The sequence below is a fragment of the Salvelinus sp. IW2-2015 genome, linkage group LG8, assembly GCF_002910315.2.
Source record: "Salvelinus sp. IW2-2015 linkage group LG8, ASM291031v2, whole genome shotgun sequence".
Lineage (NCBI taxonomy): Eukaryota > Metazoa > Chordata > Actinopteri > Salmoniformes > Salmonidae > Salvelinus > Salvelinus sp. IW2-2015.
This window is the reverse complement of record NC_036848.1, coordinates 29,257,309-29,273,555: the sequence shown is the minus strand read 5'-3', so window position 1 is coordinate 29,273,555 and position 16,247 is coordinate 29,257,309. Positions and strand designations below refer to the sequence as shown.

At 43.3% G+C, this 16,247-nt stretch overlaps 1 protein-coding gene across 31 annotated transcripts in view; it reads left to right on the top strand.

The window, feature by feature from the left end:
- The window catches only part of tcf7l2 (transcription factor 7 like 2), a 98,860-nt gene extending 85,795 nt beyond the window's left edge, over positions 1-13,065 (top strand). For 3 of the 31 annotated variants that reach the window (XM_023992958.2, XM_023992953.3, XM_023992972.2), the window contains 7 exons: positions 3,376-3,498; positions 3,664-3,826; positions 4,147-4,254; positions 4,849-4,897; positions 5,651-5,701; positions 7,052-7,124; positions 10,772-13,065. In XM_023992958.2, coding sequence (XP_023848726.1) covers positions 3,376-3,498; positions 3,664-3,826; positions 4,147-4,254; positions 4,849-4,897; positions 5,651-5,701; positions 7,052-7,124; positions 10,772-11,240 — 1,036 coding nt within the window. In that variant the 3' untranslated portion in view covers positions 11,241-13,065. Of the gene's footprint in view, positions 1-3,360; positions 3,499-3,639; positions 3,827-4,146; positions 4,256-4,834; positions 4,898-5,650; positions 5,702-7,051; positions 7,129-7,647; positions 7,722-8,344; positions 8,407-10,771 lie in introns of those variants that run through there. The other 28 variants (XM_070444855.1, XM_070444848.1, XM_070444856.1 and 25 more) reach the window with 25 other exon arrangements.
- The last annotated feature ends 3,182 nt before the right edge of the window (positions 13,066-16,247 follow it).

The window sequence follows — 16,247 nt, the reverse complement described above, 5'->3', positions numbered from 1 at the left end:
GTTCCTTATCCCCACCCTCTTTCTCTCTCTCCCTCACACACACACATACACGCACACACACTCTGACATGGCCTCTTGGTACACTCCTTTTAATTAAAAGCAGAAAAGCAGATTGACTTCACACTTTCTGTTAAAAAGAAAGGCTAGGTGAGCCAATAGCTCTTCGTTTGTCCTTTTTCTTGGTTAGCCTTATGTTTAAACTATATACCTTCACGTGTATTCTTCATTAATACACATTACCTACATACTTAGGTTGATAGTTTCTATCATTGTTGGCCACCCCTTGATCCAGACTCCCTTGTGGCTTTAGGAACAGACCCAACCATCTTCACAGTTCACTGTAGCACAGCCTTGTTTTCCATATGTGGGTGTCATCTGTGTAGCAGGGTTAAGATGGTGCTAATTTCTCCTCTCTATCCCTATTGGGTCCCTCTTCCACTCCTAGCAACCCCCCTGAAGCAGACAATGCCCCCCCCTCTCCCAATCCTAGCCCTGGTTGCCCTGCTCTCAGGTACAGGCAGGGTGCATCTGGTGTCTGGTAGAGCACAGGCAGCCAGACTAACCAGGACCTGGCAGCATCTAGTGGACCTGTGTTTTAAGTGACAGCTAATTCACCCCTAATGACGGCCTCTACATTGTGATCATCTTATTTCCAGCAAGGCTAATTGAATCTACTGGATGGGGGATTGGCTGGGCTGTGGGGCTGGGGAGAGCTAATGCGTTCTGATGAGCCCTAATTGAATTAGCATAGCTGAATAGGTGGAGGTCTCCATCTCTCTGGAGAAAGGGGCTTTAGCATGTCCTTGTTATAACTTCCACTGGGGAATTGACAAAAAAATAAAAGACGTCCGATTGGGTTGTCAACGGCGTAGAGAAATGGCACAGAGTGGGAAGGTTTGGATAATCGTGTATATGACAGGGTTTCGTAAGCAAAAAAAGTTTTTTTGTTGAGAATTGTCTCTTGGCTTTAAAAGGGCTTTTCGTGCTTAAATATGGCACAAGACATCCAGTAGTTATAAAGTCCAGTCCGTGTCAAATAACTACATTGAGATGTCCTGATCCTGTATTTTACTGGCTAGCCAGATCTTAACAAGAGAACTAGTGCTTCAGTACTATCCCCTAGTGCCACATACCGGCCCAATTAGGATGCAGAGAGCAAGTCTGGCTCTGGTACCTTGCACCCACTCAATGAGCACCTTACACCTAGGTCCTGTTAAAAAATTACATTCTCTGGAAGGGGAAAAAAAGGCAGGCAAGCGAGAGCTGAGTCAGTCGAACGGAGCAAATGAGAGACATTATTTTGATAATGGGATTGGAACCGTACAGGTCCATTATCTCTGGCGGGCCCTGTATGTGACAGGTGGGGAGAAGTGTAAACCCCTCGCCCCCCTGCCCAACGCCTGCACTTTGATATGTTCCCCCCTCATCGCTCTCTCTCCCTTCCTCCCTCGCTACCCCTCTTTTTTCCTGTGGAAGGGAAAGCGCGCCGGCCGAGTTCGTTATCCTGTACATTAACCAGGCACAGGGGTACTTCCTCACATTGGCAATTAAATGGCACTGGCTGACACTGGGCCTGCGTTGCAGCCAATGACCCACCCCCCATCCTTGCCTTTCAGATTGAGACATAGGAGCCTGGGGGTTGGCTAAATTGGTCCAAGGCGCTGTTCTGTTCTGTGCTGATGAGGCAAGATGATGATGCCCCCGCACATCAAAGGGATGGCCGTCATGTTTAAACCATAACCTGGGCCGCGCGGTGGCAGCTGGGGCGAGGGAGGGGGAGTGTGGATGTGGTAAGGGGACAGGGAGCAGGAGGAGGAGGAGTGTAGAGAAGGAAGAAGATTTTTTTTTAAATGGATGATGGAACAGAGGAAACTTAACAAGAGCACCAAGAGAGAGAGAAAGAGAGCGAGAAGGAAGGAAAAAGAGAGAGAAAGAGGAAGAGAGAGAGTAGAGGAAGTGTGGCGGGCTAATGATGAGTGATCCGCAGCCACTGCCACGGTCGCCTCAGCAGATGACATGGCGCAAACACAAACGTGTCAATGATGAAGGGAAGAGAGAAGAGCAGTGGAGGAGAGGAGAGAGCAAGAGAGAGGGAGGAGGGAGGGAACACTCCCCAGAGATCGCCTGCAACAGAAACGAGTTGTTCCTGGCGAGTTTATGCTCATCATTATATTCTGGCTCCGAGCCATGCAGCCAGACATAGCCAGATAATGAGCTGTTTAAAAAAAAATATATAATATTCCTCCTTTTTTGCCCTTCTTCATCCTCCACTCCTTTTCTATGATTTGTGAACGGTCATGCATAGCTGAGATATATACTGTGCACACACAGACACAGACACACTCATACAAATAATCTCGCACACACACACATTTACTCTCTCTCTCTCTCTCTCTCTCTCTCTCTCACACACACACACACACACACACACACACACACACACACACACACACTGCTCAATAGATGCGGGTTATTGCCCTCAATCACTGTAGCTGTGGGAGATGATGAAATGATTCTAGCAGTATTATGAAGATGTAGAGGGGGGAGATAAAGAATGATAACACCATTAATAATTGTGATCTAGCATGAGGACAGATAGAATAGGCCTAACACAGTGATGCACAGAAAAAGGTGCCTTGCCAATGGTTAAAGATAAAGTGGTGCACTGGGACTGGGATTTGACATCAGCTCACACAACGGATTGGCACAAGACTCCATAGACCTGTAGTTTGTCACATTGTAAAGTGGGGCAAGACATCCTGGGACCTGTATTTGTCATCCACAGTCCGGAGAGAGGGGTGGCAGCACTAAACACTGAATTCACCTTGGAGAAAAGGGGAGCCAAGTCACTATTTTGTCTCAGTTATAGAAGCAAGTGAGGATTTTATAGAATCCATTACAAGGACACGTGTAGTTGAAGTGTCTGCATGGACCATTTTGGCTTGTCAAAGATAAACCTTCAGTGCAATGGCTGCCCTGTCTTTCTATTTAACACTTTTCCCATTCTCTCTTTTTAAAATGAATATGCTATATGAAATATGACTCTGTGATGTGTAGCGTGTGTTTGCTGTGTAACAGTTTCGGTGTGATTGTGAGATCTAAATTTTGTGATACTTATGGGCCGAATCCTTTCTTGATATACGTGTGCGAAACTCAAGCTTTTGTGTTAAGTCATGCATTGGACGGCAATGAGAGATTTGCGTGAAAATCGGACTTTCATGCTCGAACCTCAAGGTAGGATTCGGCCCTGTATATATGCACATCTGTATTAATGTCGAGTGAGCATATTCTGTCTCTGTTTTTTGTCTAATATGTGTCCATCTTCCATTTCACACGTGTCCACTCTGACGATTTACACAGTTTTCTGTCCTCCAGGTTCCCACACCACATGGTCCCCCCTCACCACAGTTTGCACCAGACCGGCATCCCCCACCCTGCCATCGTCACGCCCAACGTCAAGCAGGAGTCCTCCCACAGCGACATAGGCCTCAACAGCTCGTGAGTACACACACCTGGTTGTTTTCACCATTGTAAACTAAATAGCAGTGTAGTCAAAATTGGCACTGGTATTGTTGTTCTAAATTCTACCATTACAATAATCTGTTTAATACCAATTCTGGGTATTTGCCAACCATACAGTACTATACTGTACACACTCCACAGGAAACACCAGGACTCGAAAAAGGAGGACGAGAAGAAGAAGCAGCCTCACATAAAGAAGCCTCTGAAYGCCTTCATGCTCTACATGAAGGAGATGAGGGCCAAGGTGGTGGCCGAGTGCACGTTGAAAGAGAGCGCCGCCATCAACCAGATCCTGGGACGAAGGGTGAGAGAGAGACAACACCACTATACAGAGGCTCACTCACTATACAGATACAGCTTGGTAACTCCCTGTACAAGGGACTATGAATGCGGGAAGATATCCATCCACACTGTGTGGTTTAGTTGACTATAGGCCTACTACTCGGTCTGGGAGACAAAGGCAACCTGTCTTATTTTGTCTCTACCTCTCACGGCTCTTGGCTGAACACGGTCATATTTACTGTTGACAATTATAGTCTTCTCGCCTTGCACTCACCTCTTTGTATTATGTCCTGTCCTTCTCTCTTCCCCTCCCTCTCTCTTTTTCTGTGTGTCTGTCTGTAGTGGCACGCCCTAACACGAGAGGAGCAGGCGAAATACTACGAGTTGGCCCGGAAAGAGCGACAGCTTCACATGCAGCTCTACCCCGGCTGGTCAGCACGAGATAACTATGTAAGTTTTTAAGTTTTCAACATGTACATCCTGTACTTCTCCCCTCACAAGGACATGTGCCTGGGATGAGTGCTCTTACTGTTCTGTCTGAGCTGAGGGCTCACCTCGCTAGCAATGCCTGCTGTCTGTTTCCCTAAACACCTTAGTCGATGGAATCTCCAATATACTTTACAGTAGACATGTTGGGCTATTTAAACAGGGTCTAAAAGCCCTGAAATGCTGATGCTGAAGGAAGTTTCTCTCCCAGCGTTGGTGTGTCCAGCAGTACAGATTGACCAGTGAAACTCTGACTCCTCTCAGCCTGCCCAAAGCATTGTGCACAAATCTGACTCCCTCACTACAAACCAACAAAGCCTCTATATAAAATGCAGCCGAATAAAAGAAGGGGGGAAAAGTACAAAAAGTGAGAAGGGAAAATTCTGTTATGGCCTGCAGTGGCAGTTAAAACCAGCGGGCAGAGAAAGAGAGAGCGAGAGAATGAATGAATAAATAAACAGAAATATGGGCCCCGTTTTTATTTCATGTCTCGGGTCTTCTGCAATATAATAACTAAGGTTCCTGTCTATTTCTCTTCTTTTGGCGGGTAACCAACAGGGCAAAAAGAAGAAGAGAAAAAGGGATAAGCAGCCAGGAGAGGGCAATGGTAAGTGAGCGCCAATTACCTCCTATTAGAGGAGCCCCATCATGTGTCAGGACTGTGTGACATCTCACAAGATAAAAGTCTAGCCCGTTTTTTTTCTTTTTGTGTTGTTGTGCCTGACTCGTTTTTTTGTACATAGTTATGCTACCCAATGCAATATTTAAATGGTAGACTTGCTTGTTCGCCCCCTCCTTCCATTCCCCATCCCCTCCCCTAGCCTTCCCCAGCTAATAACATTGAATATGCATGACCCCCCCTCCACCAGCCTCATCCCTCCTCCTCACCCCCGCCAACATCACCCCTCTCCACTTTGCCCCCCAGCATTTATGATACTGTGATGTGTGTTTTGAGAATGTGAAATTTAAGCATTGTGAGAGCCATTAACTTTGCCAGTGTTGTGTGTGTCTGTGTGTTATAATGCCTGTGCCCTGCAGATAGACTGTGCTTGTGTGTGTCTGTGTGTGTGCGCGTGTGTGGGTGCATGTGTGTGTGTGTGTGTGTGTGTGTGTGTAACTTGGGCTGCCCCTGCTTGTCTGCATGCATGCACACAAACAAACAAAAATCACCCAACTTCTTGAAATTAAGGAGGTTTGCTAATTCTATTATTTCTTAATTTTATATTCTTATTATTCATATTCTTCTGATAATCCATATTGTGAGTTGAGAAGGAGAAATGCGGCATATTAAACTGTATTTTACGCTCGTTTACGTGACAGATCCCCTCTTGAAGGCCTCTCTATCTGTTCTTTTTTTCAGAACACAGAGAATATTTTCCAAACCCTTGCCTTTCACTCCCTCCGATTACAGGTGCTAATGTCATTTTGAGTCTTAAATTACTAACTTGTTTTTTTTTTCTCTCTTTTTGGTTTATCATGTATTTATTTATCTATGTATGTGTATTCTATTCTATTTAAAAGTAATTTTACTAAGCTAAATACAATATTTTGAAGGATGTTATTGATTTTGTTTGCTGCTTTATTTCTTAAAATGTTGCTTATGTTTATTTATTTGTCCATTTTATTTATTATACTAGCAAAAGTATGTTTCATTTGATATACTTACACATTTATTTAATGATGCTTCTATGTTAAAGTAATTCATTCCAGAACAATCTTCCCCATCTGGCCAAATCAATATGTAGTATATATTTCTAGCAGTGACTGTAAAAGTTACAGAATCTTAATGTTGAGTTATGACCCAGAGATTTGATGTTAGTCAGGGTAAACCTCCTTAATCTATTTGCTTCAGTAGCTGCACCTGTTCCTTTCCCTGGGCCAGCATGAGTTGGGCCTATTCCCCTTCTATGCTGTCTCTGCTCAAACTAAGGCCTGGATTCAAACAACTCACCACAGGATTACTCCTTTGACCCAAGTGTAAACTTTGCTCTACATTTGATTATTAAGCCATTATGGCTGCGTTTACACAGGTAGCCTAATTCTGATATTTTTTCCCCACTAATTGGTCTTTTGACCACATCCGATTTTTTCACATTGGGCTGCCTGTGTAGAGCCTATGGTAGAGTTCTAGAAGATTACACAACAAATTGTTTGTTGACAGGTCAAGGTAAAGGAAAACTTTGTGTCAGGTGTTTGAATTCAGGTCTAAGTAGAAGTGCCCTTGCTGCATTCAATAGGGTTCAACCCTTTAATGCTTTCCCTGGCAGGGACTAACCCAAACCTTCCCTTATTTTAACAGTCTGATACTGCTGCTTCTTCCTACCTACCACCTATACCCTCTCCTTTTCAAATATGCTGATAAAAAGATAACTATGAATGGCACTTAGCAGAAATGAAATCAGGTCTGCATTGTTTCCCCCATTGTATTCTCCACCTTAAACAAATACGTATTATCTTTTTATTATCTTTTTTAAACTTAATCCTTGCACATTTATGCATTTGTTTACTTTTTGCTTGTGGTTTGATTTGACTAATGTCTGAAACACTAACCGTGTCTTCTGACAGTCATTTTCTATAAAGGCATACTGCACAATTACTTGCATCTTTTTAATTAGGGGGGGAAATAAGCTAAATATGCCACGATTCCGAGACTCGAAGCCTCACTGGTTTACGATTTTTCTCCTTTATTTTTCTCCTCTTTCTCTTCCCCCCTTTTTGGTTTTTCTTCCTCTGCTGGCTTCCCTCCCTGTTGTGGCATCAGACCTGAGCGCTCCTAAGAAGTGTCGAGCGCGCTTTGGGCTTGATCAGCAGAATAACTGGTGTGGCCCATGCAGGTGTGTATGGTGTGTGTGGCATGAACGCCGGGGCCAGGTGACGGCTGTTCTCTGAGCTGGGACTTCCTCCTTCCCTCCCCGACTCCCTCTCTCCTTCCTTCGCCAGGCTTTCGCCACCTCCCAATTCTTCCTCCAACCCAGCCCTGCCAGTTTGGCCTGCCTCTATCCACTAGTTTTATTGGTGTTTGGGAACAGGGTTAACAGGGTATGCGTCAATGTGTGTGCGTGTGTTTGTCTGAGTGGTGTTTGTATATAACTCTAGATTCTCAACATATAGATGTGGGGTTGGGCGGGTCCAATAGGGGGTATTCTCTTTAGGAATTAGCCACAGTGAGGGGCAGGACTCATCAGATGGTAGACTGGGTCTGAGAGGAGTTGGAGATGTGATGGCCTGTTCTGTGTGGAGGAAGTCCCAGTGTTGACAGCCCAAACCTAAGCCCTGCCTACATGTGTTGTCTGTCCAATGACGTGTCCATTTTCTGTGTTTTTGTATTGTTTGTGTGTCTACCTCTTTGGCTAACAGATGCAAATACCCCAAAGAAGTGTCGTGCCTTGTTCGGGCTTGACCAGCTGAGTTTATGGTGCAAACCATGCAGGTATACCCCTGTAGTATCTATGGGAGGACAACCGTATAGACAACCACTTCCTTCTCTTACGTCTTCTCAAGACATCCCTCGAAAATATATGTATTATGTTTTCTTCAATGTATTAATTGATGGCCTTCTTTTATCTGATTCTTTTCCTGATTGTGGAATTTCTTGCTGTAGCTTCTCTAAGCAAGTCATGTTACTTATTTTCTTTGAAAACTAGAAGCCCAGTGGCAGAAAATGGATTTACTAGCATTGTTATTTGTACACTACCTCGGCGATAACAATAACATTGTAAAGTAAGGTCCCAGTTGCAACATTGTAAACAATCAAATTTAGGAGACCTTTGGGTATTTTTGTTGTAATGTAATTTTTTAAAAGACATTTATGGTTTCTGATACCATTCTTGTGCCAAGTTGAAAGGTTGAAATCCATTTTCTATCCAGGCTGTATGTAAGTGCCTGACATCCTAACTGTCTTAAGTGTCTGTCTGAATTGGCCCTCTTGATAACCTTGTCATGCTAAGACTTGGCCCTGCTTCTCAGAGGGCACCAGAGTGACTTTCTTCTATGCCCTCTTCCTCCTCCTCCTCTTCTTCTTCCTCCAAACTCCTCTCTGATAACCCGTACTTAGTCCCTACATGTTGTCTTTCTGTTCTGACACAAGCAGTCTTTGAATTGGGAATATTTTCATGGTAGGTATTTGTTTCTGCTAAGTAATACCCCTCTCTGTGTCTGGCTTGCACTGTATCCCCACCTCTACCCTGACCATTGTATCATGCCGTTTGGTACTGTGTATCACTGGTCAACCCAAGGCATGTGACCTATCAACGCATTTCATTTTTCTTATTTTGTTTTCAATATTGATCTGGAGTTATTACTCCAGAAAGATTTCTGCCATTTTGTCATTGCCTCAAAGAAAACAGGATATTGAGTGATCTTACCGAGTCACTTTTCCCCTCACATTTTATGAGCGGTTATAAACATTGAATTCATATGGCATTCAATTGAAGTCAACATCCAATTAAAGTAATCCACAAAGCCGTTCATACAGCTGAACTCTTTTAGAAATGCTCCACACTCATTTTCAACAGTAACAAGTACTTTCACTGTAGCTTTTAATGAAGGCGTACACAGTTGATCACATTGAGAAAGGGATGATATTCTCACAGTATTTCCTGATCTAGTCCATGAACGCAACGGGTAAATGATGAGCGAGGCAGCGACGGGGTGCCAGAGGGCCAGGCTTGGGAATAGCCAGGGATAATTCCTGCTTCGTTTAAGGAGCCGAGAGGTTAACAGACCTCACTGGGATCCATTTCCTGAAAGATGCATCTGGCGTAATTCCCCTGGAGACGGAGAAATCAATATGTTACACAGGCACATACTATCAATCGATATGTCTGTTAAAAAATGGATATTAGCTCATTTGTAGCGGTTTGACAGGCAGTTATCAGTTTAGCCTTGACAGAGGAAGAGACACAGCCTAGCACTGGCAGAATAATAGCATTTTACGATGGTAGCTAACAGTCAATACCACACAATACTCATACAGGGTCTTTGACAGCCAAGCAGACAACTCAACCCCAACTCCCTTTCCTTGCTTTTCAGTTGACATTTCCCTGTGGTTTACTCTTTCTTGTGTGTCCATGTTGTGTGCCTGTCCTCTTTGTGTAATTGTTCAGTCACAGAAGTGCTTGCGTTTTTTGTTCAGCATGCTATCAATGTAAGGTATATGTGGCTGTCCAAATGTCTGCTTTTCTTTCCCCATTCTCCCTTTCTCTTCATTCCTCTGTTTTATCAGTTCTCACTGATCGATCTCCCTCTCTTTTTTTCCATCTCTTTCTCTCTCACACACTGTTTGTACAGGCAGGGTATGACTTGATTGAACAATAGAACAGAGATGCTGACATTTCTCAAAGGCTAGCATCATTTCTTTCAGTCACTTCTGCCCTTCTCTTTCTCTCCCTCCACACCTACGAATTATGTTATTTCTCCTTGCTCATTGTCCCTGTGAGCTAGCAACACAGTCTGAACCACAGTGTATTTGCCCTTCAGGCAAGCACAGTCCTTGTGATAAGGAGTTGTTGTAGAGGTCAGGGTAAGACGAGGTGGGCAGAGGCTCCCCCTCCCTCCCTCCCTTCCTCCAACCCCAATTGAACATAGCACACACACACATACACATGCTGCAGGCACGCCAGACAGGGGAGGGTCCAAACCCGAGCAGAAATGCAAACATGACGCCGTTACCCTTCATACTCACACATATGTCTTAGGGGCAGGTGCAGCGTAGTGTGGATCCCCCCTGAACTCCAAACGCTCCCCTCTAAGGAAAGGAGAGAGAGAAAGAGAGGTCAGGATAGTGGAGGGAAGGGAGGTGAGAGGGAGGACTAGTATTTCAGAAGAGCAGGGTGATCCCTGGCGGTAGCTCTTCACCAGGACAAGCTCTTTGTTTCAGTCAAGATCAGAAGTCTGTGAGGAAACGTTTGAGAAAAAAGAAGAAACCCGCACACTGCTCTTGATAGTATCACTGCTCTTTAATAAGCTTTACCTATCGGCCTTAAGGCGTTCGTCAGAGCTTTTGTAAGATTAAAATACTTTTTAAAATAGAAGAAAGAAAAGGGAGCTGTTATAGATTTGCCATGAAAACCATTCTTCATCCTTCTTTATTCTTCATACATTTCTCATCCATCATTTTCATCATCCTGCTGCCTCTCCTATTTCATTATCCTGTCTGTCTGTTTGGTGTACTGTGTTGTACTGTATATGTCCTGGGAATCTGAGAAGGCCACTTGTAGCCTTAATCCTCAGCCAGGCTGTAGTGGTGGCAACCACTTAAATGCACCAGAAAACAACAATCATTTAAGGACCAGAAATAGGTTTTAGATTGAATCTTTAAGACACTGATGGTATGCATTATGCAAATTAAACAAGATGGTGCATTTAAGTTGACTGCTAAGGCTCAGCTATTGCCCAGCAGATCAGCTATTGCCCAGCTGATATTGCTGTCAGTTCTGGTATGTCATGCTAAAAAGCGTCTTTCTCTGTCCCCCATCTCCAGGAGGAAAAAAAAGTGCATTCGCTACATCCAAGGTGAAGGCAGCTGTGCCAGTCCTCCCTCTTCGGACGGCAGCTTACTAGACTCCCCCCCATCCTCCCCCTCCTCGGTGGCCCCCTCCCCCTCCTCGAAAGAGTCCAAACCTCAGACTGAACAAATGCAACCTCTCTCACTGACAATGAAACCGGCCCACCAGCCTCTCCACTACCCGCACCGGCACCTCCTGGCTGGGCATCCTCCTCCGCCATCTTTGGTTCTGCTGGAAAACTCTGCTGCTGCAGCGGGTAAAATGCCTGGCGCAGCCCACAACGGAGCCCATGACCACGGCAATGTCTCGTCCTCGCGGCAACCGGGCTCCTCAGGCGCCTCCCTGGCCAGGCCCTCGGCAGCATCGCTGTGTCATTCCCACTCGCTACACCCCAACTCCACGGCCCCTCAGCCTCTGTCGCTCGTGACCAAGTCTATAGAGTAGCCTCCCTCCTTATTCACTCCTGTCCTTCCTTCCTATTTTTCTAGCTCTGCACACCTCTATTCGGGCCCTCTTTCTTTTCTATCTTTTTGTCTATTTCTGTGCCATAAGGCTTTGAAAATTAATTATTGTTTTATCAAAGTTCATTGGTCAATATTTGACCCATCATTATCAAAAAAATATATATAATTATTATAATGAATGAATAATACAAAGAGCTGTAGAGTATAGCTTTGGGAATCTGCCAACATTTTCTTAACTTTTTTTTTTTATTATTTTTTATTTTGTAGTGTTAAACAGTGCAACAGAAAATGTTTATGTAGTTCCACTTAAACATGTTTAAATGACAGATATAAAAATGTAGGTTAGATGATTATTCAATGAGCCCTTTTCTTGAAAGAGTTGGTTCTCCTTCATTATTTGTATTAAATACGAGCTTGCGAACCAATCATTTGACACCCGTACAAACCCTGGAGGGCATGAGGATCGTGGAGACACCTCTCTTACTGAGGAACAACTTTAATTGTGATGTTACTTGTTCTTCTTTAAATGTACAGAAATATTGGTGTGTGTGTGGGGGGGGGGGTATTGTTTAATGTGCATTGTTCCATTACGTTGTCTTTTTTGTTGTTGTTTACTTTGGGGGTGGAGTCCAGGTGGGGTGGTTGGACTTGGAGGGGAGACAGGGGGAGGGCTATTGGGGTGGGTGGGGGGGTTGCGGTATTCAATACAAAATGTCACAACGCTAGGACCAGTAGTATTTATTGCTTTAGAGATTGCTTGTTGTATCTTGTATGTTGTCCCTTTTTAAATATTTTCTTTTCTTAATACATTGTATAAATATTTTTTCTTAACGTAAGCAACTTATATATAAAATGATCCATTTTTACAAGGAGGTTTTAAAGGTAAATCTTTTTGTTGTTGTTGACAACCTGGATTCCACCCAATGTACTGTGTAGATTTCACGAACAGAGGTATGCACAACTTCATTTCAAGAAATGCGTCTATAAGCCATTTTACAAAAGAAGAAAAGAAACTTGAAACAACAAGGGACAGTGGGTACCGTGTCTTCAGTAGTTTGGGAAAGTGTCAAAGCCCTTCTTTTTTATTGCACAGTCTCATCTCTACCAGACTGTAGATTTGTGTACAGATTTTCCGTGCCAAATTTTGTGATAATTTTCTCTCCCCCCTCTAACCACGCTGTAGGGTTTTTCTGTTGTTGATTGTTTTTAGTTTTTTAAAACCATACTTTGCTGTGACGTTACATAGATTGCTATGTATGTAGTATAAATGTTGCTATAACAAATGTGTTTGGTAGCAGATTGTCAAATATTACAATTTAAACTGATTAAAAAGACGGACATCATACTGTATAAACCCACAAGGGCCAAATTATGTATATTAGGAGGTTCATAAAAAACTATGAAATAACTACAAAAAAATACACAAACTGCCACTTTTAAGTACACAGCTACATATAGGTAGATAGAAAAAATAGGCATGTTGATGTTGCAAGAGGCTGTAAAAAAAGCTACAAGAGAATCATCCACTCGGTACCATTGTAGTTGACATGACGCGACTGTAACCTGTCGATTTCTTCTCTGGTTTATTAAGATGCTAATGATGAATAGTTTGAATGTTTCCTTAACGGCTGTGATGTTCCTGTTCTATTTTATGCTCTTATCTTTTGTTTAATTTTTTGTTTTTTTCCCTGTTATTTTAAATGGTTCCAAAACCATGTTTTTGTAATGAATAAATGTTTATGCTGTACAGTCTCTGTAGCATGCAGTTCTGTATTAATAAAAGCAACTTAGTATGTGCAGATAAATCTGTGTCTAACTTTTGTGATAGAATATGTGAGTGCAGCAACAAAATGAGATCGCAGTAGTGTAAAGGCATAGCCGCTGGAATTAGGGGTGCTGAGGGTGCAGCAGCACCCCCTAAACAATCATAATAAAAAAAATATTAATCAAATATAAAGAAATTGACAAAAAAAAATTGTGCACTGGGCCTTTACTAGTATTAGCGGACCAATATAGACGTCTGTAGCGTGGGCCATTTTTTATTGTTTTCCATGTCCGTTATGGCAAAAAAGGTAGTATAATTAAGTACAGTATCTTGCAGGATTCAATAGTTGGAATTGTAAGAGTTGTTGCCTTGTCCCTTTCTCTGCGATGGTCATTTTAATGGAATCCAGAAAAAACAAAACCCTGTTCTCAAACATTTACATCAAAAGGTGCAAAGTTATGGGCAAACACACAAAACATCCATATCAAATTAAATATTTTTCTTGATCAAATAACATAGAAAACAACCACTTTTTGTGCAGTATTAATTTACCATCCTTACAAACCACTTAATGTCAAAGTACATTAGTGTATTGTACATAGGCTGGTCATCTAGGTTTGTACCTGTAGACTTTCCATCACCATGAAAGGTACTTTGAGACATCAAGTGGTTTGTGATGATATAGCTCAGTTGGTAAAGCATGGCGCTTGCAATGCTAGGGTTGTGGGTTTGATAACCACATGGTGACCAGTACGAAAAAATATGAAAATGTATGCACTCACTACTGTAAGTTGCTCTGGATAAGAGCGTCTACTAAAATGGAAAAGGAATGAATAGACCATTTCAGTTTTCACATTGAAATAAGTTGCATTTGCAAAGTATTTCAAGAAACTGGAAAACATACAGTCCCAGTCAAAGACAAACCTCATTCAATGCCAACGTGTGCTAGTCCTATATTAACGGACCAACATAGATGTCGTCAGCACGGGCAACATTTTTGTCTGCATCCCCCCAACGGCAAAGTCCCCAAACTACACTGAATAAAAAATATAAACTCAACATGTAAGGTTGGTTGCATGTTTCATGAACTAAAAAATCACAGACGTTTTCCATGAGCACAAAAAGTTAATTTCTCTCAAATGTTGTGCACAAATTTGTTTACATCCCCGTTAGTGAGCATTTCTCCTTTGCCAAGATATCCATCCACCTGACAGGTGTGGCATATCAAGAAGCTGATTAAACAGCATGATCATTACACAGGTGCACCTTGCGCTGGGGACAATAAAAGGCCACTCTAAAATGTGCAGTTGTGTCACAACACAATGCCACAGATGTCTCAAGTTTTGAGGGAGCATGCAATTGGCATGCTGACTGCAGGAATGTCTACCAGAGCTTTTGCCAGAGAATTGAATTTTCATTTCTCTACCATAATCTGCCTCCAACGTCGTTTTAGAGAATTTGGCAGAACGTCAAACTGGCCTCACAACCGCAGTACATTAGAGTGTCTAGTTTGAGAAACAGACACCTCACAAGTCCTCAACTGGCAGCTTCATTAAATAGTACCCGCAAAACACCAGTCTCAACGTCAACAGTGAAGAGGCGACTCCGGGATGCTGGCCTTCTAGGCAGAGTTGCAAAGAAAAAGCTTATCATAGACTGGCCAATAAAAATAAAAGATTAAGATGGGAAAAAGAACACAGACACTGGACAGAGGAAATCTGCCTAGAGTTGTAACATAATTGTGCTAACATAATTGCAAAAGTGTTTTCTAATGATCAATTAGCTTTTTTTGCTAACACAACGTGCCATTGGAACACAGGAGTGATGGTTGCTGATAATGGGCCTCTATACGCCTATGTAGATATTCCATAAAAAATCGGCCGTTTCCAGCTACATTAGTCATTTACAACATTAACAATGTGTACACTGTATTTCTGATCAATTTGATGTTATTTTTATGGACAATTTTTTTTAATTTTCTTTAAAAAACAAGGACATTTCAAAGTGACCCCAAACTTATGTGTGTATATAAACTCAGCAAAAAAAGAAACGTCCTCTCACTGTCAACTGCGTTAATTTTCAGCAAACTTAACTTGTGTAAATAATTGTATGAACATAACAAGATTCAACAAATGAGACAGAAACTGAACAAGTTCCACAGACATGTGACTAACAGAAATGGAATAATGTGTCCCTGAACAAAGGGGGAGTCAAAATCAAAAGTAACAGTCAGTATCTGGTGTGGCCACCAGCTGCATTAAGTACTGCAGTGCATCTCCTCCTCATGGACTGCACCAGATTTGCCAGTTCTTGCTGTGAGATGTTACCCCACTCTTCCACCAAGGCACCTGCAAGTTCCCAGACATTTCTGGGGGGAATGGCCCTAGCCCTCACCCTCCGATCCAACAGGTCCCAGACGTGCTCAATGGGATTGAGATCCGGGCTCTTCACTGGCCATGGCAGAACACTGACATTCCTGTCTTACAGGGAATGTCAGGATGAGCCTGCAGGAAGGGTACCACATGAGGGAGGAGGATGTCTTCCCTGTAACACACAGCGTTGAGATTTCCTGTAATAATAACAAGCTCAGTCCGGTGTTGCAGTCACACACCCTGCCCCAGACCATGACGGAACCTCCATCTTCAAATCGATCCCGCTCCAGAGTACAGGCCTCGGTGTAACGCTCATTCCTTCAACGGTAAACGCGAATCCGACCATCACCCCTGGTGAGACAAAACCGTGACTCGTCAGTGAAGAGCACTTTTTGCCAGTCCTGTCTGGTCCAGCGACAGTGGGTTTGTGCCCATTGGCGACGTTGTTGCCGGTGATGTCTGGTGAGGACCAGCCTTACAACAGGCCTACAAGCCCTCAGTCCAGCCTCTCTCAGCCTATTGCGGACAGTCTGAGCACTGATGGAGGGATTGTGCGTTCCTGGTGTAACACAGGCAGTTGTTGTTGCCATCCTGTACCTGTCCTGCAGGTGTGATGTTCGGATGTACCAATCCTGTGCAGGTGTTGTTACACGTGGTCTGCCACTGCGAGGACGATCAGCTGTCCATCCTGTCCCCCTGTAGCTCTGTCTTAGGCGTCTCACAGTACAGACATTGCAATTTATTGCCTTGGCCACATCTGCAGTCCTCATGCCTCCTTGCAGTATGCCTAAGGCACGTTCACAGAGATGAGCAGGGACCATGGGCATCTTTCTTTTGGTGTTTTTCAGTC